A 25,648-nucleotide genomic window follows, 5' to 3' on the forward strand; every position below is an offset into this window, starting at 1 on the left:
CTCTATTGCTTTTGAGAGTACCCTGGGGCTTAAGTTGCTTGGCAGTCTGATCCAATTAAACTCTGGCAGGGGCGGATGTTGAGGCCGGTCTTTAAGGTTTGTGCTGACTCCCAAGAACTCTTCTCAGGGGTGAGTTGTTCTGATTCTCACTGGGGAACCTGGTGGCCAATGAGCCAACGTGCTACCCTTAATTAAGAGGAGCGCTGTTTTCAAGGTGTCATAAGCATGGATTTCTCCTACATTCTGTTTGAAATAAAATTCGTTCTTTTAGGGAGTGCTTTGGAGCTCCTGTTTTATGGGCTTTGTGTGAGTTTTGGACAACTGAGATGTTTGGGGGCCCAAGACCACCCCCACTTTTCATACCAGCTGCAAGTCTGAGGAGCTCCCAAAAACAACTTCAGTTTTGATAATTTGCTCATAGACCTCACAGAGAGCTGGAATGCATATGGCTATAGTTTATCACCAGGAAAATACAGACTAAGAGCAGCCACGGCATGGCAGCTAAGCCACCACTTGGGAAACCTGCATCCCATACTAGAATGCTCAGGTTCAAGTCCCAGCTCCTACTTCCTACATGCAGACTGTGGGAGACAGCAAGTGACAGCTCAAGGAGCTGGGTCTCTGCCACCACCACCCCCACATGTGACTCTGCTCAAGTTCCAGGCTCCTGGCTTTGGACTGGCTCAGCCCCAGTGGTGGGAAAAACTGGATGGGAAATCTCTCTCTCTCTGTACATGTGTATGTGTATAAATATACATTTATGGCCGGTGCCGTGGCTCAACAGGCTAATCCTCCGCCTTGCGGCGCCGGCACACCAGGTTCTATTGCCGGTCAGGGCGCCGGATTCTGTCCCAGTTGCCCCTCTTCCAGGCCAGCTCTCTGCTATGGCCTGGGAAGGCAGTGGAGGATGGCCCAAGTGCTTGGGCCCTGCACCCCATGGAAGACCAGGAGAAGCACCTGGCTCCTGCCTTTGGATCAGCACGGTGCGCCGGCCGCAGCGGCCATTGGAGGGTGAACCAACGAAAAAGGAAGACCTTTCACTCTGTCTCTCTCTCTCACTGTCCACTCTGCCTGTCAAATATATATATATATGTATATATATACATTTATATAATTAACAATTATAATTCAGCCAGGGGAAGCAAAACATAGGGCAGAGTCTGGAGAAGAACCCTATGTGGAGATGCCCTGTCCTCTCTCCACCTCCCAGCAGGGACATGGGACCCTATACACAGAGTCCTGCCACTCAGGAAACTCACTAGAGCCTCGGTAGCGTTCAGAGTCTTTATCCAGGCTCTGTGACACAGGCCCAGCTGCCTCATGGCTGGTCTCTACCTCCAGTCTCCAGGCCTCACAAGTGTCACCTAAAGCCCCCACCCCTGAGCCACACTGTTGGTCTTTCTGGTGTGGCCACCCTCCATTCAGCTACAGCCACCTCCCAACCACAATCACACTCTCACACTGCCCACTGCGAACCAGGGCAGCAACGGTGCCCCTGGAGGCAGGGACCAGGCAGCCCTGGGGACCAGATTAAGCCCTTGGCTGTGCAGCAGGCTGCCTTACCCTACCAAAGCTCTGCTCCGAGAGCCAGCAGCTGTAGCCTCCAGTCTTGCAAGCTGCCTCTCCCCAGCAGGGACCTTCCCCTGGCAAGTGACTGGGAAGGCAGCTGGCTTGGCCCACAGCACCTGGGGCATGGCCTCCGTCACATGGGAGTGAGAGCTCAACAGAGGGGGACACCGTGCCCTCAGCTGCACTCACTCGCAGGGAGTGAGGAATTCTGGGGGCCTGACCCTCCCAAGGTAGCAACCCTCGGTTGAGAGCAGAGAATGGAAGAAGCCCCCTCTTTTTGGCCACAGCCACACCTGAGCTGGAGCCTCCATCAGGCTGAGCGAGAGGAGGAGGAGAGAGGGAGGGCGTGGCTCCAGTCTCCAGTGCCACTGCCTTTACTGCCATTAGGCTTTCTTGAGCCCACGTTTCTTTGAGTCCTGTTCCTTCAACAATCTCAGCTCTCAACCTGTGGCCCTGGACTTGAGACATATTTAAAATAGAGAAAAAAATATTCAAATGGCAGGAGAAGGTCCAGATGAACAAATGGGATAACTGTTATTAATGCAGTACAACAAAATAAAACATCAAGGAAATTCGACTTTCTTTGACCTGTCTAGAACTGATTTTTCGTAGCATGTTCTCTATTTGGGAGGCAGAGAGAGAACTCCCATCTGCTGGATCACAGTCAAAAGCCTGCAATGGCCGGGGCTAGTCCCACCCGAAGCCAGGGGCCAGGGACTGAATGTGAGTCTCCCACGTGAGTGGCAGTGGCCTTCATGGGTGCTTCTCAGGGTGCGCATCAGCAAGAAGCTGGAGTCAGGAAGAGGCACAGGGAACTGAACCCAGGCCACCAGGGTGGGAAATGAGCATCTGAACTATCAGCTGTCTTCCCTCCCTGCCCCCACCCCTGCAGCCCCACCACCACTCCCCATAATGGTCTTTTTCAAAGACCTGGGTAATTGGACTACATTCATTTCTTCGTCTCCTTGGGGCTCACAGAGCTCTTCCCACCACCTCTCTGCCTTCTGCGCTCCCAACTAACTCACTGGAAGCCAGTCAGAGCTCCCTCCAACCCCAGGCCTTGGGAATTTGGTTCTTAGGCAGTGTGTGCAAAAATTGCAACTTTCAGCTCAGCTACACTGTGTACCGGGCTGCTCTTAGAGTGCCCTCTGCTGGCCAAATGTGGAAGCAGGAGGCAAAGTTTTATAACCAGCCAACCTTCCTTTAAGAATGCCAAGAATAAAAATCAGACATTAAAAAAAAAAAACTAGGGAAAGAACAGAAAAGCTAGATTTTATTTTTGTCCTCTGGTTTTCAGAAAGAATGCTAATGGTGCAACCTAAGGTAGATATCATAACAGTTTGGAAGTCCAAACTCACACTCAAGAAGCTCGTTATAAGTAAATTGAGGGGCTGGCGAAGATGCTACTTGCTCGCCACTGTCATCCTAGATCAGAGTGCCGGTTCAAGCCCTGGCTGCTTCACCTCCAGGTCAGCTTCCCATTAATGCACCTTGGAAGGCAGTAGATGATGGCTCAAGTACTTGGACCCCTACCATCCACTTGGGAGATGAGGATGGAGTTCCCAGCTCCTGGCTGCAGCTTGGTCCACCCCTGACTTGCAGCCATTTGAGGAGTGAACCAGTGGATGGAAGATCTCTTCCTGAGTGGCTCTGTCTCAATCTTTGCCCCTCAAATCAATACATATATTTCTTTTTTTTTTTTTTTTTTTTTTTTTTGACAGACAGAGTGGACAGTGAGAGAGAGAGAGAGACAGAGAGAAAGGTCTTCCTTTGCCGTTGGTTCACCCTCCAATGGCCGCCGCGGTAGCGCGCTGCGGCCGGCGCACCGCGCTGTTCCGATGGCAGGAGCCAGGTGCTTATCCTGGTCTCCCATGGGGTGCAGAGCCCAAACACTTGGGCCATCCTCCACTGCACTCCCTGGCCACAGCAGAGAGCTGGCCTGGAAGAGGGGCAACCGGGACAGGATCGGTGCCCCGACCGGGACTAGAACCCGGTGTGCCGGCGCCGCAAGGCGGAGGATTAGCCTGTTGAGCCACGGCGCCGGCCAATACATATATTTCTTAAAAGTAAATTAAGCAGTAAAGAACTACAATTCAACAACTTAAGAAATGAACAGTGGTAGGCACTTGGCCCAGCTCCCAGGTTCCATATCGGAGTATGTGGGTTCAACACCCAGCTCTGGCTCCTCACTCCAGCTTCTTGCTACTGCAGACCCCAGAAGGCAGGAGTGGTACAGGTTCCTGCTGCTTGGCTCATGGCTTGAGCCCATCCTAATGGCCTTTCTGGGCATCTGGAGAGCAAACCAACAGATGGGAGTTTCTCTCTCTCTCTCTCTAATAAAATCAAATAAATACAAGAAATGGGAAAAAAAAAGGATTTTAATAGATATCTCTCTGAAGAAGATATACAAATGCCAGCAAGAAAAAATGCTCATTATCACTGCTGAATTAGAAAAATACAAAGCAAAGCCACAACACTCATTTGGATAGCTAGTACCAAGGAACAAACAAAACCAAAATAATACACTCTTGAGGCTGTGGAGAACTTGGCCAGCTGTCTGTGGGAATGTGAACTGATGTAGCCACTATGGAAAACATGATAGGAGTTCCTCAAAAACTTGACCACGACCCAGCCACTTCTAGGTGGGTATGCAAAAGAATGGGAATGAGGCTGCTGCTGTGGCATGGTGGGTAAAGCCGCCGCCTGCAGTGCCAGTATCCCATACAGGCTACGGTTCTAGTCCTGGCTGCTCCACTTCCAATCCAGCTCTCTGCTATGGCCTGGGAAAGCAGTGAAAGATGGCCCAAGTCCTTGGGCCCCTGCACCAACATGGGAGACCCGGAGGAAGCTCCTGGCTTCTGGCTTTGGATCGGCCCAGCTCTGGCCGTTGCAGCCATTTGGGGAGTGAACATGAGGATGGAAGACCTCCCTCTCTCTCTGCCTCTGCCTGTCTGTAACTCTGCTTTACAAATAAATACATAAATCTTTCCCCAAAAATCAACATAATTGAATACTTACAAAAACGATGGGAAGCAGGGCCTTGAAGAATTTGTGTACACTCGTATTCACGGCAGCACGTGAGCCATGAGGAGCGTTCAACTGTGCAAGCTGGTCCGCTGTCTTCTGCCTGTCCACAGTGACATCACAAGAGCGGGCCCACCCAGAAATCATTTTTATTTATTTATTTATTTATTTTTGACAGGCAGAGTGGATAGTGAGAGAGAGACACAGAGAGAAAGGTCTTCCTTTTTTCTTGCCGTTGGTTCACCCTCCAATGGCCGCTGCGCCCGGCGCATCACGCTGATCCAAAGCCAGGAGCCAGGCGCTTCTCCCGGTCTCCCATGCGGGTGCAGGGCCAAGGACTTGGGTCATCCTCCACTGCCTTCCCGGGCCATAGCAGAGAGCTGGCCTGGAAGAGGGGCAACCGGGATAGAATCTGGCGCCCCAACCGGGACTAGAACCCGGTGTGCCGGCGCCGCAAGGCGGAGGATTAGCCTGTTAAGCCACGGCGCCAGCCCAGAAATCATTTTTTATTCTGTTCTGATGAATAGGGGAAGAGACCAATGTAGCTTAAATCAAAGCTAACAGACTGGCACCGTGGCTCACTTGGTTAATCCTCCACCTGCGGCGCTAGCATCCCATATGGGCGCCGTTCTAGTCCCGGTTGCTCCTCTTCCAGGCCAGCTCTCTGCTGTGGCCCAGGAGGGCAGTGGAGGATGGCCCAAGTGCTTGGGCCCTGCACCCGCATGGGAGACCAGGAGAAGCGCCTGGCTCCTGGCTTTGGATCAGCGCAGCGCCAGTTGTAGCGGCCATTTGGGGGGTGAACCAATGGAAGGAAGGCCTTTCTCTCTGTCTCTCTCTCTCACTTTCTACGACTCTATATGTCAAAAAAAAAAAAAAAAAAGCTAACAAAGCTCTTTCTTGGCTGGCTGTTAATTGGGTAATTTTATTGAAATAACGACATGTCTCTTTACACTGTGCTCTGTGTGTGTGTGTGTGTAAATGTGTGTAAATCTCACTGGCCCTTGGCTTTGGCTACTACCTTTGAAATGAGGGCCAGCGTGCCTGTCACACGGTCACCCCTGCAGCGTTGCCAGCCGACAGAACAAGGGGACAGCACGGGTGTGTCCACGACACCCAGCGCTGCACCAGGGAACTTCCAAAAGCTCACAGAAAATGAACTGAAAGAACTTGATTCGGTGTCTTTAAAAACGTTCATGAACAACACTTACTATAAAAATTATGCCTGGATTTCAATTAAAAAAATTCGACATCAAAACAAATTTAGCTTTTAATTTGTTTTTTCCAAAAACCTTCTAAAGGATCCTTATATTTGGGTACCAAAAACAAAGTTTTCTTTTTAATTACGCTGAGTTTCACAGTAATGCCAGTCACCATGGTTTTCTGAAGACCCCCTCGTGTCGACGCCCATCTTGGTGGTTTATTTCGAAAAGCCTCGCTCTCGGCTGGTAAGGGCTCCGGGAGGCTCGGCTCGCGGGGCAGTGGGCGTGAGGTAGTGTGCTCCTGGGAGCCCCAGGGGCTCGGCCTGGGGGCGGGGGCCTAGCCCTTGGAATCCGGGGGGCTGCTTTCTTCGTCCTCGGGCTGGGGGGGCTTCAGCTGGCTGCGCAGCGTCAGGAAGGAGTATCTCAGGCCCCCTGCCATGCTGAGCCCCGAGAAGAGAGAGAAATCAGTTCGCGGGAATCGCACGGGGCTGCCCTCGGCGGCCGCCCACAGCCTGATCCAGAGGGCATCACTCCGATCTGTTTTCTCAAGTCTGTGGACTCCTTGGGGAGAATTTCCCCTCTTAGGCCCAAACTTTTGGGGTTAGGAAAAAAAAAGAGTGATCCAATCGACCATGGAAGTTTGGAGAGGAAACCGGCCCTTGACTTTTACTGAATAATCCTGATTTCATTATCTTTCAGTAGCGACTCCAGTGGGAGACCCCAGAAGGGCTTTCCAAAGCATCTCTATCAGCCCTCACAACGGCTGGAGCCCAAGTTCAAGGACATCTACCTAAGGCTCTGGAGCAAGACGTGGCTTAGGCGACTTCTGAGGAAGGCACAGGGACCGAGGTCAGATCCCAGCCCCGTGAATGTTCACTACATGGCACTTAGAGCCATGTGAGGAGCTGTGGCAGAGAAGCAGATGAGGGCTGGTTTGGTGGCATAGCGGGTTTAGCCGCTGCTGCAGCACCAGCCAGCATCTCATATGGGCATCAGTTCAAGTCCTGGCTGCCCCACTTCTGATCCAGCTCTCTGCTATGGCCTGGGAAAGCAGTGGAAGATGGCCCAAGTCCTTGGGCCCCTGCACCCATGTGGGAGACCTGGAAGAAGCTCCTGGCTCCTGGCTTCAGGCTGGTCCAGCCCTGGCCACTGTGGCCACCTGGGGAGTGAACTAGTGGATGGAGGCACCCTCTCTCTCTCTCTCTCTCTCTGTAACTCTGCCTTTCAAATAAATAAATACATATTTAAAAAAGAAAGAAAGAAAAACAGATGAACTGAGTAACTGAAGTAACTTGATTCTAGAAATTAAAGTGTCAGCAGAGCTGGCGTTGTGGTGCAGTGTTTAAAAAATTGCAGGGCTGGCAGTGTGGTGTAGTGGGTAAAGCCGCCACCTGCAGTGCCAGCATCCCATATGGGTGCCAGTTTGAGTCCTGCTGCTCCACTTCCGATCCAGCTCTCTGCTATGTCCTGGGAAAGCAGTAGAAGATGGCCCAGGTCCTTGGGCCCCTGCACCAGCATGGGAGACCCGAAAGAAGCTCCTGGCTCCTGGCTTCAGATCGGTCCAGCTCTGGCCATTGCAGCCATCTGGGGAGTGAACCAGTGAACCTCTCTCTCTGCCTCTGCTCTCTGTAACTCTGTCTTTCAAATAAATAAATAAATCTTGAAAAAAGAAAAAAGAAATTGCAAAGCCCAAACACCCCCTGGCTTACAGGACAACATCATCTTGGCTCTTTGGCTTATCACATACGGATCACACTGGACTAAGGCAAGTTCACTTAGAGATGCCACTTACCAAATATTTAACCCTACAAAGTTTAACACGGAGAAAATGTAGTCTCCACCGAGCAGCATCCCAATGTAGGCCACGGACACGTTCTGCAGAGAGAAAGAAGGCAAGTCACCATTTACGTAACACACTTACACCCGGCAAGCCCAGAACCCAGGTGTGCGAGTGAGGCTGCATGGACCTGGACACTGTACACATCCACAGGGCTGTGTACACATGAATGAGACCCATGCACGTAGCTTCAGAAAGCAGTGGAGCGAATGGCACGTGAAGCACACTGCCCACACTGCCCTGCCCCCTCTCCTGGGACTACCCGGGAGCAAGGGCAAGAGTTGGGGTGGAGGCGCCAGCGCTGTGCCTCAGCGGGTAAAGCGCTGCCTGCAGTGCAGGCATCCCATGTGGACGCTGGTTCTAGTCCCGGCTGCTCCTCTTCCAGTCCAGCTCTCTGCTGTGGCCTGGGAAAGCAGTGGAGGATGGCCCAAGTGCTTGGGCCCCTGCACCCACGTGGGAGATCCAGAAGAAGCTCCTGGCTTCAGACTGGCGCAGCTCCAGGCATTGTGGACAATTGGGGAGTGAACCAGCAGATGGAAGACCTCTCTCTCTCTCTGCCTCTCCTTCTCTCTGTGTGTAACTGACTTACAAATAAATGAAATAAATCTTAAAAAAAAAAGAGTTGGGGTGGAACCAGCTGGCGGCATCCCATCTCCTGACCACCACTGGGGTGCCATTTTTTTCGTCCTAGTGATCGTAAGCCTGGCCAGAGTCGAGCCATCTAATAAAGCCGGGCAGTGCTGTGTCCCAGCACCCCAGCAGGCCAGTAGGCGGCAGGAGACGGGTCTCCCACTAGGAGTTCACAGAAAAGCAAGCAACTGTGGAAGAGCAGTCAGGACTCAGCGCCCTGTGCTCACCCACAAGTGTGTGCTTTCAAATGTGCACACACACACACAGGGCAGCCTGCACGCTCATGACTTTATAACTGAGCATTTGCCTAGATGGAAAACCATTCTGCACAAGGCTCCTCCACGGCAGCTTCTCCCAGAAAACCAAGTTACAGATCACAAGGGATCGTGAGGGCCGCAGTGCCTGGAGTTTTCCCAGGATTTTGACACCATTTTCTCAGACCACCCCTTCCCCCTCACCCCTCCTCTAAAAGCGACAGTTTGTCTCTCCTTTTCTATCTAGCAGGGCCTCCCTTCTGATTTGCGCACCAGGAGATGAGAAGAAGCAGGAGAGGATCTCCCAGCCCCCAGCTGAAGCTGTCCCTGGCCACCGACAGCAACAGCAGAATCGAACCCAGCTTTCCTTGCAAGGCTTGCACGCACAGTCAGTCCCAGGCTCCGCCCACCTACCTTGATGGCTCCCACAACCGCTGTCGTCAGGGCAGAATTGTAATAGCTGCACAGAACCGTGGAGTACATCAGTAGGAACCTGAGGCGAGGAAGTAGATACCTGAGTGTGTGTCCTGCTGAGCTGGGTAACGACACAGGTCAACGTGAGCCCGCAGTCAAGGGCAGGAGCTGTGGCGCCTGGGACTCCTCCACCCCACATCCCATATGGGAGTGGCTCCACTTCCAATCCAGCTTCTTTTTTAAAAAATTGTTTAAAGATTTATTTATTTATTTGAAAGTCAGAGTTACACACAGAGAGAAGGAAAGGCAGAGAGAGAGAGAGAGGTCTTCCATCTGCTAATTCACTTCTCAATTGGCTGTAGTGCCTGGAGCTGCACTGATCCAAAGCCAGAAGCCAGGAGCTTCTTCCAGGTCTCACACGTGGGTGCAGGGGCCCAAGCACTTGGGCCATCTTCTTCTACTGCTTTCCCAGGCCATAGCAGAGAGCTGGATCAGAAGTGGAGCAGCCAGTACTCGAACTGGTGCCCATATGGGATGCCAGCACTGCAGGCAGCGGCTTTACCTGCTACGCCACATTGCTGGCCCTAGCTTCTTACTAATGTACCTGACATCCACTTAGGAGACCTAGCTGGAGTCCCTGGCTCCTGGCTCTGACTTCTATATGGGCTTAGCCCTGGCTGTTGCAAGCATTTGGGGAGTGACCCAGAAGATGATCTGTCACTCTCCATTTTATACAAATAAGTAAATCTTTAAAAAGAAACACAAGTCACAAAAGCTTAATAACCCTTATTGTAATAGATCTCATCCATTGGACTCATTACAGGAAAACTGTCGGCTGCACATAAGCCCTCCCTCCCCGGGGGGGTCCTGCTCACTTCTCCTGTGGTCCACGCAGTGGGGTATGGAGGGGACAGTTTTCAATGACCTGAAACCTGTTGGCAGCTGTGTTCCAGCAGTGGTTTTCAACCCTCACCCTCTCTGTGCACTAGAATCACCTGCTGAGCTTTTTAAATTTTTATTTGAGAGGCAGAAAGAAAGAGAGACACAGAGACAGAAAGAGATCTCCCGTTCACCGGTTCACCCCCCAAACGCCCACAGCTGCCAAAGCAAAGCTGGGTGCTGTGAACTCAAGCCAGGTCTCCCACAGAGGCGCTGGCCATCACTTGCTGCATCTCAAGGTGCCAAGTAGGAAGCTGGACTTGGAAGTGGAGCCAGGAGTCAAACCCCGGTTCTCCAATAAGGGATGTGGGATTCCCAACTTAACCACTGCAACACAAACACCTGGCCCCAGCCTACCCATGGACACAACGATCCAAAATGCCAGTCACCACCTGCCATGAGCCTGGGTGACTGGGACATTCATTCACCACCAGGGCTGAGCCAGGGCAGAAGAACCCCTCTCAGCACATTCTCTAGTGAATTCTAACTTCTGAATGGGCAGCAACCATCCTCCATAACCAACTGACGGTGTCTGGACAGAAAGGCTGCACTTCTGCAACAAGCCACTAGATGTCCCCAGAGGGCGAATACAAACCCATCAGGACCAAAACCTGTTTCTGTATGCAAATGAGTGTTGTCCAGGGATGTGGCCTAGACCCAAGGCTGTAAAGTCAAAGAATCTGCACGAAGTCCATACGAGGGAAATCACTCTCAACACCAAAAAGTCGACCTCCACAGGACAGCAGTTCTAATTCGAGCATTTGTATGCTGATGAAACGCAAAGACGCTTGAAAGCCCTGAACATGGCAGAATTTTGCAACTTTTTGCCATTGCTTCTTTTGAAATAACACATCTGTCTGATGCACATTTATGCAGACAACAGCTGATAAGGACCCCAGGCGGAAATCCCCAGATCAGAATTTCTGCTCGGAGGTTTCTTACCGTTTCTGAAAGCAACCCAGGGGCCGGCACTATGGTGTAGTGGGTTAAGCTGCCACCTGAATTGCCAGCATCCCATATATAGGAGCCGGTTCAAGTCCCGGATTGGGGAGCTTCTGGCCAGCCGTGCCAAGTGGAGCAGGAGGAGCTCACCGTCCCAGCCTGGAGGCGTGCACCACACTCCACAGGGCCGGGGGTGTGGGGGCTCCCGTACCCAGGAGCCTTCCAGACCTCCCCCACTGTGTCCCTTCACCAGGTGCACCCTTCCGAGGTGGGCGTGGAGGCAGAGCGGGTTACAGTCATCACTTGGGACACTCACACCCATGGTGCAGCACCAGGGTCTGAGGCCCACCTCTACTTCCATCCCATCTTCCCACTAGTACACACCCTGGGAGGCGACAGGTGACAGCTTAAGCACAGGCACCCCTGCCACCCACGTGGGAGTCCCAGATGGAATTCTGGGATCCTGGCTTCAGCCTGGCCCAGCTCTGACAGTTGCAGGTATTTCGGGAGTGAACCAGCAGATGAGAGCTCTCGTTCTCGGGCTAGCGCCGTGGTTCACTTGGCTAATCCTCCGCCTTCGGCGCTGGAATCCCATATGGGCGCTGGGTTCTAGTCCCGGTTGCTTCTCTTCCAGGCCAGCTCTCTGCTGTGGCCCAGGAAGGCAGTGGAGGATGGCCCAAGTGCTTGGGCCCTGCACCCGCATGGGAGACCAGGAGAAGCACGTGGCTCCTGGCTTCGGATCGGCGCGATGCGGCCGCCATTGGAGGGTGAACCAACGGAAGGAAGACCTTTCTCTCTGTCTCTCTCTCTCACTGTCTGTAACTCTACTTGTCAAATAAATAAAAAAAAAATTTTTTTAAAAAGATCTCGTTCTCGTTCTCTCTCTCTCCTCCCTCTCTCTCACCTGATCTGCCCTTGAGGACATGAAAATAAACACCTAGATGATTGATTGATAGAAGACTGATAGATAACAGATAGACAGCAGACAGACAAAATGCCCTTTATAACAGACTGGTAAATTAAGTTCAGTGTCCCCCCCGAGTTCTGTGAGGTACCCTAGCAAGCAAACTGCGGAGGTGGTCACAGGAATCCCCAGTTGGATCTGGGCGGTCCAAAGTTGTGGAGGCCCAAGTTTCCAACTGGGGGGTGGGGGGAGTCTGCTGCATCTAACGATGCCAGCCCCAGGTAGAAGGCCCCCAGCTGGGTCCCCTGCAGAACGCACTGCTCGCCTGCAGGGGGCAGAAACCCCACGCCTGCTGGGGCACACAGGTGGTCTGGGTGGTGAGGGTGCAAGAGCAGTGCGTCTGGCGTCTGGGTTTCTTTGTTCCCCTCGAGTGAGCACCTCCCCGGCTCACCCCTGCCCCCTACCCCGCTTGTGGAAAGGACTTGGCGGGAGGCACGCGCGGGAGAAGGGGCGGTTCTCAACGGACAGCGGCATCCCGCGGCGCTGACAGCTTGTCACTCCCGCCCCCAAGCACAGCGTCCGAGGCTCGGAAAGGCGCTCAGCCCTCAAAGCTGTGGCAGGAACGACCCCCACCCCCCACCCCCGCCTGCCCATGGGGCAGGAACAGACCAGGAGGGCGGGGCCAGCTGCTGACCCGGCTTGTGGTTTCTGAAACAAGATCTGCAAAGCCCTCTCTCTGCCTCTCCTTCTCTCTGTGTGTAACTCTGACCTTCAAATAAATAAATAAATCTTTAGGAAAAAATAAAAGACAAGATCTGACCCGCCAAGCTGGCTGTGGATTGTAACTCCAGCCTTCACTTGACCTCTGACCACTCCCGGATTCCTCCGCCCCCAGCTCCATCCACCTGCGGCTCTGCGTGGAGCTGTCTCCCAGAGCTGTCCTGCCCCCAGGCTGTGGTCCTGCCCCAGGGCGTGCTGGACGCTGCCTGCGGGCTCAGCCACCATGCTATTGGCCTGGTAACACACCTTTAAAGCACAGGCAGTTTGTTTTGTTTTGTTTTTTAAGATGTATTACTTATTTGAAAGGTGCAATTACAAAGAGGCAAAGGCAGAGAGAAAAACAGAGGTCTTCCATCCGCTGGTTCACTCCCCATGTGGCCGCAAACGCAGGAGCCGGGCCGACCCAAAGCCAGGAGCCAGGAGCTTCATAGTGGTCTCCCACATGGGTGCAGGGGCCCAAGGACTTGGGCCATCTTCCGGGGCTTTCCCGGGGGCCGTTAGCAGGGAGCTGGATCAGTGGACCAGCTGGCACTGGAACCGGAGCCCATATGGGATGCTGGAGTCCTAGGCAGCGGTTTTACCCACTACAGCACAGCACCAGCCCCGTGAATCTTTTTATAAAGTTGACTTTCCTACATCAAAAAAAAAAAAAAAGGTGCTTATTTTGGTGCAAAAATTTTTGAAATCCACGCAATCTCTTCATCACATGTATTTAACACGGACTCTCTGAAGTCACCTCAATTTACTGCAGATATGCAAATGATCCCAACATGGACTCCTCTGAAAAACAGCAGGAAAATAGGATTCTGCAAAGCCCTCACTCCAGGGGCCGGTGTGCAGGCACATCCCACGTTAGAGCACAGGTTCAAGTTCTGGCTGCTCTGCTTCCCTCTCTCTCACTGCCTTTCAAATAAATAAATTTTTACAAACATTTATACCCCACCCCAAGATTGAAGCTTCCTGGCAAAACAGTTTCAGAATTAAACCTGATTAAAGGGGCCGGGGCTGTGGAGTAGTGGGTTAAGCTACCACCTGCAGCACCAGCATCCCATATAGGTGCCAGTTCAAGTCCGGCTGCTCCACTTCCAATCCAGCTCCCTGTTAATTCGTCTGGGAAAGCAGCAGGAGATGACCAAGTCCTTGGGCCCCTGCACCCACGTGGGAGACCTGGAAGAAACTCCTGGCTCCTGGCTTTGGGCTGGCCCAGCCCTGGGCATCATGACCATTTGAGGAGTAAAGCAACACATGGAAGCTCGCTCTCTCTCTCTCTCTCTCTCTCTGTCTTTCCTTCTCGGCAACTCTGCCTTTCAAATACTTATAAATTAACTAACTACTTAATGTAAAAACCTTGCCCACAACAGGTGAAGGGTACAAAACAGACAGAAAACAGTTGAAGCCATAGGGCTTTAGGTAGAGCCAAACCTCTCTGGGGTGAAGACAGAACAAGCAAGCTAAGCAGGCTGACCTCAGAAAAACAGTAACATTTAAAAACACAGACACACACCCACATTTCTCATTACACACCTTCCATGTGTTTCACACTGCTCTAAGTTTCCTTTACTTGTCATTTATTCGACACACATAACCCTGCCCCATGAGCCAGGTGCTTCCATCACTGTTCCCGTGTCAAAGATAAGGTGGAGAGGAGGGCACAGAGGGTTAAGCCGCCACTTGGGGCACTGGCATTCCACATGAGTACCACTTCAAGTCCTGGCTGCTCCACTTTCAATCCAGCTCCCTGCTGATGCCCCTGGGAGGCAGCAGATGATGGCTCAAGTACTTGGGAGATGGGGATGGACTTCCTGGCTTCAGCCTGGCCCAGCTATGTTGTGGCCATGTGGGAAGTGAACCAGCAGATGGAGGATACCCCACTTCCTGGCTCCCTTTCTATTTCTCTCCCTCTCAGTCACTCTCCTTTCAAATAAATATTAAAAAAAGATAAGGTGGGGTGGGTACTTGGCATAGCGTTTATTGTGCCACCCGGTATAGCCCATCTAATATCAGAATGTCTGAATTCAAGCCCTGGCTCCACTGTTGATTCCAGCTTCCTGCTGATATGCACAGCCTGGGAAGCAGCAGGTGATGGTTCTAGTGGCTGAGTCCCTGCTACTCAAGAAAGAGATCAGGATTGAGTTCCCAGCTCCTGGCTTCAGCTGGGACTGAAGCCTGGCTCAGCTCTGACTGTTGCGAGCATTTGGGAAGTGAACCAGCAAAGGGATGAACTCTCTCTGTCTCTGCCTTTCAAAAATAAGTTTTAGGGGCTGAAGTTGTGGCATAGCAGGTTAAGTCTCTATCTGCAAAGCCAACATTCCATACAGGCACCGGTTCAAGACCTGGCTGCTCCATGACCCATCCAGCTCCCTGCTCAAGTGCCTGGGAAGGTGACAGAAGATGGCCTGAGTTCTTGGGCACCTGCAGCCATGTGGGAGACCCGGAAGAAGCTCCTGGCTCCAGGCTTCATCCTGGACCATTCTCAGCTGTTATGGTCATCTGGGGGAATGAACCAGCAGATGGAAGATATTTCTCTCTCTCGATATATCTCTCTCTCCCCCCTCCTAACTCTGCCTTTCAAATAAATAAAAAATAAATCTTTTAAAATAAATTTTAAATGCTAATAAATAAATAATAAAAATAAGGTAACAGAGCTCAAAAAAAGTTGACTAACTTGTCCAAGAACCCAGAGATAAACTAGTGGAAAGCTAGGATTCAGACTTGAGCCATCTGCTTTCAGAACGCAGGCTCGGAAGCCCAGGAATGGAGCCATGTGTTTCGTGCCCTGAAAACTCCCAGCCTATCAAAGGGCATCTGCCTGGTTTCCATCCTGGAATGCTCCTGATCTTATCGCTATCACTGACTCATCCATCATTACTACACTTTTAGGACTTTTTCACTTACAAAATGACTACTGATTAGATAAGAGCGTTTGTTTCCTAAGAGGCACATTATTAAACTGGAGAAACGGAACTGCACACTAGTGGAGTCCACGATCTCCTGGCTGAGACCTGGGTGACAGTTGGAAGCAGGGTTGCCCACCCCTCCCTCACTGAGCACGCAGGTTTTACAGGGGTTACTTCTTTTTTTCATTTTTATTTATCTATTTAACAGAGAGACTGACTGAGAGAAATCTCCTATCTTCTGGTTGACTTTCCCAGGGTTGTACCAGGCTGAAGTCAAGAGCCAGGAACTCAACCCTGGGTCTCCCACATGAATGACAGGAACCCAAGCACTGCATTCATCACCTGTGGCCTCCCAGGGTGCACTCGCAAGAAACTGGAGCCGGATGTTAAACCAGGTTTAAACCTGGGGCCAGCGCTGCTGCACAGCGGGTAGAGCCGCCGCCTGCAGTACAGACATCCCATATGGGCGCTGGTTCAAGTCTTGGCTGCTCTACTTCTCATCCAGCTCTCTGCTGTGGCCTGGGAAAGCAGTAGAAGATGGCCCAAGTCCTTGGGCCCCTGCACCCACGTAAGAGACCTGGAGGAGGCTCCTGGCTCCTGGCTTCGGATCAGCTCTGGCCATTGCAGCCAACTGGAGAGTGAACCAGCAGATGGAAGACCTCTCTCTCTCTCTCTCTCTCTCTCTCACTGCCTCTGCCTTTCTGTAACTCTGCCTTTCAAATAAGTAAATAAATCATAATTTATAATGAACGAGAGAAGACTGAAAACCACTGATCTACCATTCGCAGGAACACCTGGGCACAAAGCGCCAGGGGCTCAACTGCACTTGTGCGGTTATCTCATTTTCTGAGCAGAGAGTGAAAACAGTAAGACACACAGTGACTCACAGACACGGCTTAGCAGATTTCTTTTTCAAGTTAAATGTTCCCAGGCATCAACTGGGAAGCCCACAAATCTTTCCCCAGGCCGGCGCCATGGCTTAACAGGCTAATCCTCCGCCTTGCGGCGCCGGCACACCGGGTTCTAGTCCCGGTCGGGGCGCCGGATTCTGTCCCGGTTGTCCCTCTTCCGGGCCAGCTCTCTGCTATGGCCCGGGAGTGCAGTGGAGGATGGCCCAGTGCTTGGGCCCTGCACCCGCATGGGAAACCAGGAGGAAGCACCTGGCTCCTGGCTTCGGATCAGCGCGATGGCCGGCCGCAGCGGCCATTGGAGGGTGAACCAACGGCAAAAAGGAAGACCTTTCTCTCTGTCTCTCTCTCTCACTATCCACTCTGCCTCTCAAAAAAAAAAAAAAAAATCTTTCCCCAAACATCTGCTAAGGACCCTAAGGGACCCTCCCACGGCACAGCAGTCAGTGCCTGCAGACAACGCGTTGCCTGAGATGTTGAAAGTGACACAAAATCCCTCCCTCAAAAAAAAAGAGGGGATGGGTTCCAAATGACAGGGCACTGGGGCCAGGGAGGAGTGATCACAGCAGACAATTGGACAGGGCTGTCCAAAAAGTGAGCCATGGGCCAAACTCCAGCTAGTGGGGTGGGAGGGATTCTGATCCCAGCCCCACAAAGGGTCGCCCAGGTCCAAGGTAACTCCTGGCTCAAGCAGAAGCAAATGCAATGTGCCTGCTGCGAAGAAGGTTCTATCTCATTCCACAGGACTGACGAAGGTTAAGTGATTCTCACAATCACAGGTTACAAGAAAGCAAACCACAAGGACAGACGTCTGAAACAACAAAATGTCAGGAGACTTCAAAACGCTTGTGGAAAAATAGAATAGGCACCAGTGTCGTGGCGCAGTGGGCTAAGCTGCCACCTGCAGTGCCAGCATCCCATCTGGTTGAGGGTTCGAGTCCCGACTGCTCCACTTCCAATCCAGCTCCCTGCTAATGCACCTGGGAAAGCAGCAGAAGATGGCCCAAGTGCTTGGGCCCCTGCATCTATGTGGGAGACCTGGATAAAGCTCCTGGCTCCTGGCTCCTGGCTCCTGCCTGGCCCAGCCCAGGCTATTGCAGACATTTGGGGAGTGCACCAGCAGACAGATCTCTCTTGTCTCTTCCCTCTCAGTAACTGTACATTTCAAGTAAATAAGTATCTTTTAAAAAAGCAAACAGAAATCGAAATCCATGCATCCAGTTCATTCTCTTGCACCAGCTGAAATACTCACTAGACGCACGTAGAGCCTATTCACACAAAGAGATTTTCAAGTGCTTAGGATTTTGTTTTAACCTACTTGAAAGGCATGGAGACAGAAACAGAGAGAGATTCCATCTGCTGGTTCACTTCTCAAACAACAGACAGGGCTGGATCAGACTGAAGCCAGGAGCCCGAACTCAACCCCAAGTCTCCGGGACCCAAGCACTATAGCCATCTCTCTAGCTGCCTCCCAGGGAGCCCTTGAAGGGGAAGGTTGGAACTGGAAGTGGAGCCAGGACCAGAACCCAGGCACTTTTATATGACACGTGGGTGTCCCAAATAGCATCTTAGCTATTGCAACGAATGCCTGACCCAGAAAAAAAAAATTCACTTTTTATTTAAAAGGCAGAGAGGCCGGCGCCGTGGCTCAACAGGCTAATCCTCCGCCTAGCGGTGCCGGCACACTGGGTTCTAGTCCCGGTCGGGGCTCCGGATTCTATCCCGGTTGCCCCTCTTCCAGGCCAGCTCTCTGCTGTGGCCTGGGAAGGCAGTGGAGGATGGCCCAAGTGCTTGGGCCCTGCACCCCATGGGAGACCAGGAGAAGCACCTGGCTCCTGGCTTCGGATCAGCGCGATGCGCCGGCCACGGCGGCCATTGGAGGGTGAACCAATGGCAAAGGAAGACCTTTCTCTCTGTCTCTCTCTTTCTCACTGTCCACTCTGCCTGTCAAAAAATAAATAAATAAAAAATAAAAAAAATAAAAGGCAGAGAGACAGAGAGAGATCTCAGATCTCATACCTACTGGTTCACTCCCAAAATGCCTGCAACAACCAGGGCTGGGCCAAGCTGAAGTCAGGAGCCCAGAACCCATTTCAAGTCTCCCTCTACAGGGTCCATTACCTGCTGCCTCCCAGGGCTTCCTGCACAGGAAGCCAGAACCAGAAGCAGAGGCAGGATTCAACCCCCGACACTCATATTGGCACCTAGTGCCTGCCCTCCACCCTAGAAAATTTAGGACACATTCCACACGGTCTCTCAACCAGAAGAGGAAAAACACACACACACTCCCGCTGCAAACTTTAAATCATCATTGCAATACCTAAAACAATGTAAACGTTAGGTCTCTAATTGTTATACTAAATCATTTAAGGCAGGGGTAGGGACCATCTGGCCTGCGGGCCCCGTAAGGCCCCCAAAATCATTTGGTGCAGCCCTGCCAGGCACCTCAGACAGGGTATGAAATTCAACAAATCTACAGCAGGCTCATATGTAAGCTGATAATTTTGTATGGCCTGCAAGCGATGTTATAAATATCCAAATGGCCCTAGGCAGAAAAAAGGTTCTCCAACCCTGAATTAAGGAATCGTGAGAAAAGACTGTCCACTGGCCGGCACCATGGCTCACTAGGCTAATCCTCCGCCTGCGGCACCAGTACCCCAGGTTCTAGTCCTGGTCGGGCGCCAGATTCTGTCCCAGTTGCTCCTCTTCCAGGCCAGCTCTCTGCTGTGACCCGGGAGGGCAGTGAAGGATGGCCCAAGTCCTTGGGCCCTGCACCCGCATGGGAGACCAGGAAAAGCACCTGGCTCCTGGCTTCGGATAAAAAAGACTGTCCATGTTCAGGACAAAACACCTTTTTTTCAATTACTTTTGATGCCCGGTCGGTCACATCTGTGGATGCAGCGGCCCAGGTGGAGAGAGCAGCCTGGGCTTTGCAGAACATCAGTTGGAGAAACACAGATCAGAACTTTTTGCCAGAATACAACATAGAGTGTAACCTGTCGAGAAATGTCATCCACACTTCTACTTATCCATGGCTTCTTACCCCAAGAAACAGGAAAGAAGAAATTGCATGATAAATAGAACATTCTTCCATTGGTTGAATTCAGTAGCCTATTAGTAAAAAGAAAACAAGAACTAAGGATTAATTGTATTGAAATTTAAACATATTGGTTTTACCAAACTGTGTATTCTGATACATGAACCACCTTCCCAGACAGAACATACAATTTCAAAAATCCTAAATGATACCTACCACTTGTGTAAAGTTGTATTTATCACTTTTTCTTCCCGCATCTTAGGCTCATTTCACAAAATAGGGCTTATTTTAAAAATAAATAAAGCCCTCTTCAAAAGGTTGCTGCAAGGTGGTCAGCACTGTGGCATAGCAGAGTGGCCACTGCCTTTGACACGGGCATCCCAGATCAGAGTGCTGGTGGCGTGCCCCTGTTTCACCTCTGATCCAGCATCCTGTTCACGTACAAGGGCAGGCAGCAGAAGATGGCTCAACTACTCAGTCCCTGCCATGCGGGAGTCCCAGATGGAATTCCTGGCTCTGGGTTTCAGCCTGGTAACGCCCCAGCTACTGCAGCTGTTAGTAAAATGGTGCCATCTATGCCCCAGATGCCATCCTGGGCTCTGGCCCCTGCTGGAAACCAGGTGACCAGATGGCCCAAGCACAGCTGTCAGCTCCACCCTCACCCTATTGGGATTTGCTGCTCCTATTTCCCTGCCCGCCCCCTGGAAAAGGTTTAACAGGACCTGTTCCTGAACACCTGTATCTTTCTTGATCTCTCTCGCTTACCCTCTCTTACTCCCTCACCCTCTCCTCCTGGCCCATCGGGCTTCCCCCACCGGACATTCAACCTTTCCTCTAACTCCGGTGTTTGGTGTGTTTTGTGGCGGCCTTATAGCAGCCATCTGGGGAGTGAACCAGTGGATGGAAGACCTGTCTCTCTCTCTCTCTCTCTCTCTCTCTCTCTCTGCCTCTGCCTCTCTGTAATTCTGCCTTTCAAATAAATAAAGAAATCTAAAAGAAAGAAAACAGTATCTGAAGTCAAGATAAAATGAGTAAGAGAAAAAATATGCCTCAACTTCGAAACCAAAGGATAGAGAGACATTTATTTACCAAAGAGCTGGAAGTATTTTGTTAACAGTAAATAAAACTATCAGCTCCTGATACCAAATAAACCCCTGAGGGCTATTTAGTAATTTTCATGAAACGGTTTAGATGCTTCACTAATCTAGAATCTTGTATTTTCTTTATTAATGATGACATCATTTAAGAAATAATGTTGTATGATATCTATTGTAAAACAGAGACCAACAGAAAGTAACAATAAAGTTCTTCTCCCTTTAGATTTAATGTTGCAGTTAAAGTATGGATTTCTTCAATAAGATTTTTTTTTTTTTGACAGGCAGAGTGGACAGTGAGAGAGAGAGACAGAGAGAAAGGTCTTCCTTTGCCGTTGGTTCACCCTCCAATGGCCACCGTGGCCGGCGCGCTGCAGCCAGCACACCGCGCTGATCCGAAGGCAGGAGCCAGGTGCTTCTCCTGGTCTCCCATGCGGGTGCAGGGCCCAAGCACTTGGGCCATCCTCCACTGCCTTCCCGGGCCACAGCAGAGAGCTGGACTGGAAGAGGGGCAACCGGGACAGAATCCGGCGCCCTGACCGGGACTAGAACCTGGTGTGCCGGTGCCACAGGCGGAGGATTAGCCTAGTGAGCCGCGGCTCCGGCCTTTAATAAGATTTTTAAAATGCTTTCCTATTATCCCTATTCATCAGCATAAAGAGTACACGAGATGTACTTTGAGGCAGTTACAGTGATGAACCAAAGTTCACCCGCTGACTATTTTCCATGGGCCCAATGTGTTCCTAAGAGGACTTGCTAACAACCCTGTGGATCAGATGGAATCAAGGCTCTGTGAACAGATGTCCTGATCGTGCTAAGTCCAGAGTCCAGGACTCGGTTCCCGGAGCAGTGAGTCACACACCGGCTGTACCACAGCCTCTGATCTCTCCACCTCACCAACCAGGACAAACGACTCATCCAACTCCCGCTGTTAACAAGAGCAGCGAACACCTCGCTCTAACGCAGCAATCGGCCTTCAGTACCAACGGCTCACACGTGGCCAACAGAGTGTGATTTTCCACTGCAGGCTAACAAACACAGATGCGTTTCTTTCTTTCTTTTTTTTTTAAAAGATTTATTTTATTTACTTGGCCGGCGCCGCGGCTCACTAGGCTAATCCTCCGTCATGTGGCGCTGGCACACGGGGTTCTAGTCCCGGTCGGGGCACTGATCCTGTCCCGGTTGCCCCTCTTCCAGGCCAGCTCTCTGCTGTGGCCAGGGAGTGAAGTGGAGGATGTCCCAAGTCCTTGGGCCCTGCACCCCATGGGAGACCAGGAGAAGCACCTGGCTCCTGCCTTCGGATCAGCGCGGTGCGCCGGCCGCAGCGGCCATTGGAGGGTGAACCAACAGCAAAAGGAAGACCTTTCTCTCTGTCTCTCTCTCACTGTCCACTTTGCCTGTCAAAAAATAATAATAATAATAAAAATTTTTAAAAAAAGATTTATTTTATTTACTTGAAGGGCAGAGTTGCAGGAGGAGGGGAAGAGCTAAGAAAGAGAGAGAGATGTCTTCTATGTACTGGTTCATTCCCCAGATGGCTTTAACAGCCAGGGGGCTAGGCCAGGCCTTATCTAGGAGCCAGGAACTTCTTCGGGGTCCCCACATGGGTACAGAGGCCCAGGGTCTTGGGCTATCTTCCACTGCTTTCCCAGGAGCACCTGCATGGAGCTCTGTAACTCCTCTCCTGCTGTTCTAGTCCAAGGCCGTATCAGCATCTGCCTGGGAGAACCCCGGTGGTCTCTTGTGAAGTCTTCGCACATCCATTTGTGCCCCTTCAAATGTGTTCTCCCAGGAGCTGGACGGCGTCTTCCACATGCTAATACGATCCCAATGCCTCTACTCCACCAGGCAGAGAGCAGGCGGGGAACCACATAGAACAAGTGTGTGGTTAGGAGCAGCCACACATCATGTAGCACGGGCAGGAAAACAGAGAGCAGACGGGCAGGAAAGCAGAGAGCGAACGGCCAGAAGGCTGCACGCCCGAAGGCACAGGACAACAGGCGGATTTTTCTCATAGTGGTCCCCAACCTCGGAGGGATGCATTTTCCATAAACTTTTTGAAGATGCCTGCTAAGTAAGAATTTCAAACTTTTTTGTGCCAAATTTATTTTTATTTATGTGAAAGGCACAGAGAGAGACAGATGGAGATCTTCCACCCACTGGTTCACACCCCAAATGCCTGCAACAGTTGGGCTGGGCCAGGCCTGAACCAGGAGCTTGGAATTCAATCTGGGCCTGCCAGGTGGGTGGCAGGGAGCCAAGCACTTGAGCCATCACCTGCTGCCTCCCACGGTGTGCATTAGCAAGAAGCTGGAATTGGAGCGCAGGAGCCAGGACCTGTGCCCAGGCACTCTGATCCATGCTATAGGCATCCCAGGCAGCGTCAGCTGCCCCACAAAACTCCCGGCCCCTAAACCTCTCTTTCAATTCCATTTTCCCAGCAACTCTGGGAAGTAGCTTGTATCACGAGGGCTCAGGAACATCCGGCTCTCATGTGCCCTCCTGGCAATCCTCGCACCTTCACACTTTTTATCTCAGCCAGAACCAAAGGTCCAGTGCTGAGGCTGCAGAGGGCGGCCAGGTGAGACCAGCACACTGCTGGGCACCAGCTCACCTGCTGAAGGTCTCCGGTGGAGACGCTGATGATGAGAGTCGGGACGATCATGAAGCAGGCGTTGTAGAAAAGCACTCCGTATTTCCCCAGCTCCTGCAAAAGCAAAGGAAACCTTGTCTGGTTCTAGAGATGTCCCCCGGAGCCATTTCTACAGCCATGCAGTTACAGTGAGAACACTGCCTGGGCTGCTCCCAGCACTGCTGGGATGGCAAATGCCTCATTTCAAATCTACTTTGATCCTAGAACAAACACTGACAAAACTACAGATAAAAACAGAGGGCAGGCGGAGGGCGCTGGCATCCCACCCCTCCCTATCGTCCCCCGTGTGCAGGGTCTGTTGTCTTGAAAGTATGTCACTCACAGCGGAAAATCTGGAACAAAAATAAAGACGATCGAAAATGCTAATAGAAACAGAACTCCTTATGCACATCTGCTCTCTCCCGTTGAAGGGCAGCGTTTCGTGTTCACGTTCATCAAAGTGGCTGTAGCCCTTCTCTGCCAGTTCCCAGCCAGGGTGACATACTGCAATTCTCAAAAAGCAAGAAGTCTGTTTTTGTGAAACTGCCACCATTAAAAAATAATAATAAATGACCCTGCAGATTTAAAAAAGAAAAAAACAAAACAGCCATGGAAATAAGGCTGGCGGTCAGAGCCAACTCCCTCACGGCACACACAAAGGCCAGGGAAACAAAGAACCTTCTGCCCGCTCACCCTGCACAGCCTCCCGAACAGCTGGGTGTGGGTGAGGCCCCCCACGCCAGGCAGCCCCTGACGGTCAACAGAAGCCGTTCCTGCAGGACAACACATTACAAATGAGCCATTCCAACCGTCTCCTTCCACAGACAAGGAACCGGCCGTTTGCAGTTCATGTTCAATGTCATGATGGCCAGGAAGTAGAAACACCCGAGCACGCAGCCCAGCGTCTCCGGACTCTCAATAGACAGACAAATGCCCTGACCCTGTCTCGGTCTTGGCCGCTGATGATGCTGGCAAAACAAGCAACTAACTTGTGGTTCGAAGCAACGCCCTTTTTCTATATTCTGCAAGCGCTAGGGCCGTGTCTTTTCCCCAGACATTAGTAACGGACGGATCACAGGACATAAAGGGAACGACACGCCAACTGTCCAAATCCATTTTCCTTTCTGCTTGTGGCGGTCAGGGGCCAGGGGTCACAGCCTATACTCCCTTGGGAGGGAGGATCTGCTACCTTCGGGTCCATTTTCTGCTTGGTGTAAACCCCATTGGCGGCTGTGAAGACGTCGTTCAGGAACACGAAAACGTAGCCTTCCAAGTTAAAAGCAAGGTCCGAGCTGGTGGGCAGAACACAAGAGGCTGATTATTCAGAAGCTCACGACCTGGCTTCTTCCTCTGCCTGTTCCACCTTTGGCTAAGGGGGTTCACGTGCGACGCTGATCGCATTTTCAATGGCACATCTCCTGCTCCGAGGCAGGGCACGGTTCGCTCCTCCGCTCTGCCTCCCAGCGAAAAACAAACAGGTGGCTTAACTTGATCTCGGGGGGGCTTAACACTGGAGGGCCACTGACCCTCTTCCCTGAGCTGCAAAGCCCTTTCATTGGCTCGATGGCCAGTGGAATCAGCAGACTCACCGGCAAGCCCTGACTTTTCTATCGAAAGGCAGTGACCCGCCTGCCCCACTCCGGGGCTGAGGAGTCAGCGGGGCCATCCCCAGGGGCCAGTGAGTTGGGACAGCTGGGCAGGGACTGGAGAGAAAGAGAGGAAGTGACACCTCCATCTGTGCCACAGTTCCCCTGTCCATCAAAAAGGCAAAGCAGGAGGCACCCTTGTCTTCTCTGAGACCCCTGTTAAGGCTCCTTTCTTCCATTCTTTGGAAACAATCACTTTCCATTTTAAATAAATAACACCAGGGGATGCAGAGCGAGGAGGACCAGAGGGAGGACAATAGCTGGGCCCTGAAGGGCTCTGGCCACCTGCACTGCAGGGGGAGCCCAGGAGGAAAAACTCCCCTACCCTCTTAGATTCAGTCTCTGGGGCCTGCAAATTTAACTGAGAAGAAAAAGAAAAAGCAGACGAAGAGGAGAGAGGGACTACAAACTGCGTTAATATCACACGAGCATGGAAGTTCACAAAAAAGAAATGAAACTCAGAGAAGCGTGCACACTGCGGGCCCTTATGTTGCATGTGAGCATTTAGCAAGAGGGACCGGGTTTTGCACACGTGGGGACATCAGGGGCCAGACGCGCTGCTCTAGGGTTCATGTACGAACGTCATCCCGCTGTGAGCTCTGTCCAGTGACCAGGTCACCTTCTCTTCCAGGTCTGGCAGAAGGGCCACCTCCACAAAGAACTCCGTGCCTGCTTCCCAGGCAGCAAAGAGGAAGGCAGGGCTCCTCTCGCATCAGAGAACACTCCCCTGTTCAGCTCAGAATAGCCTGTAACCCAAAGCGGCGTGCTTGGGCGTGGGATGCTCTTACTCACTTGCAATAACAGCAAATTAACATTATCCCTAACCAAAGAGAAAGAAATAGGCCAAAACTGCCTCAAAGTCTGAATGCAAATTGAATCAGAGTTCTATCTGAGGCTTCCACTGGTATTATTACCTATAAATATAGATATGAGAATGGAAAT

At 51.7% G+C, this 25,648-nt stretch overlaps 1 protein-coding gene across 5 annotated transcripts in view; it reads right to left on the minus strand.

Moving 5' to 3' along the window:
* Window positions 1-5,422: 5,422 nt before the first annotated feature.
* SLC35D2 (solute carrier family 35 member D2) overlaps window positions 5,423-25,648 on the minus strand; it is a 55,370-nt gene continuing 35,144 nt past the window's right edge. For 2 of the 5 annotated variants that reach the window (XM_062207115.1, XM_062207112.1), the window contains 6 exons: window positions 24,250-24,352; window positions 23,043-23,135; window positions 19,341-19,408; window positions 8,928-9,006; window positions 7,585-7,667; window positions 5,424-6,232 (listed from right to left, as the gene is read on the minus strand). In XM_062207115.1, the coding sequence (XP_062063099.1) occupies window positions 6,130-6,232; window positions 7,585-7,667; window positions 8,928-9,006; window positions 19,341-19,408; window positions 23,043-23,135; window positions 24,250-24,352 (529 nt within the window). In that variant the 3' untranslated portion in view covers window positions 5,424-6,129. Of the gene's footprint in view, window positions 6,233-7,584; window positions 7,668-8,927; window positions 9,007-19,340; window positions 19,409-23,042; window positions 23,136-24,249; window positions 24,353-25,648 lie in introns of all 5 variants that reach the window. The other 3 variants (XM_062207113.1, XM_062207114.1, XM_062207117.1) reach the window with 3 other exon arrangements.

The sequence above is a fragment of the Lepus europaeus genome, chromosome 12 (assembly GCF_033115175.1).
Source record: "Lepus europaeus isolate LE1 chromosome 12, mLepTim1.pri, whole genome shotgun sequence".
Lineage (NCBI taxonomy): Eukaryota > Metazoa > Chordata > Mammalia > Lagomorpha > Leporidae > Lepus > Lepus europaeus.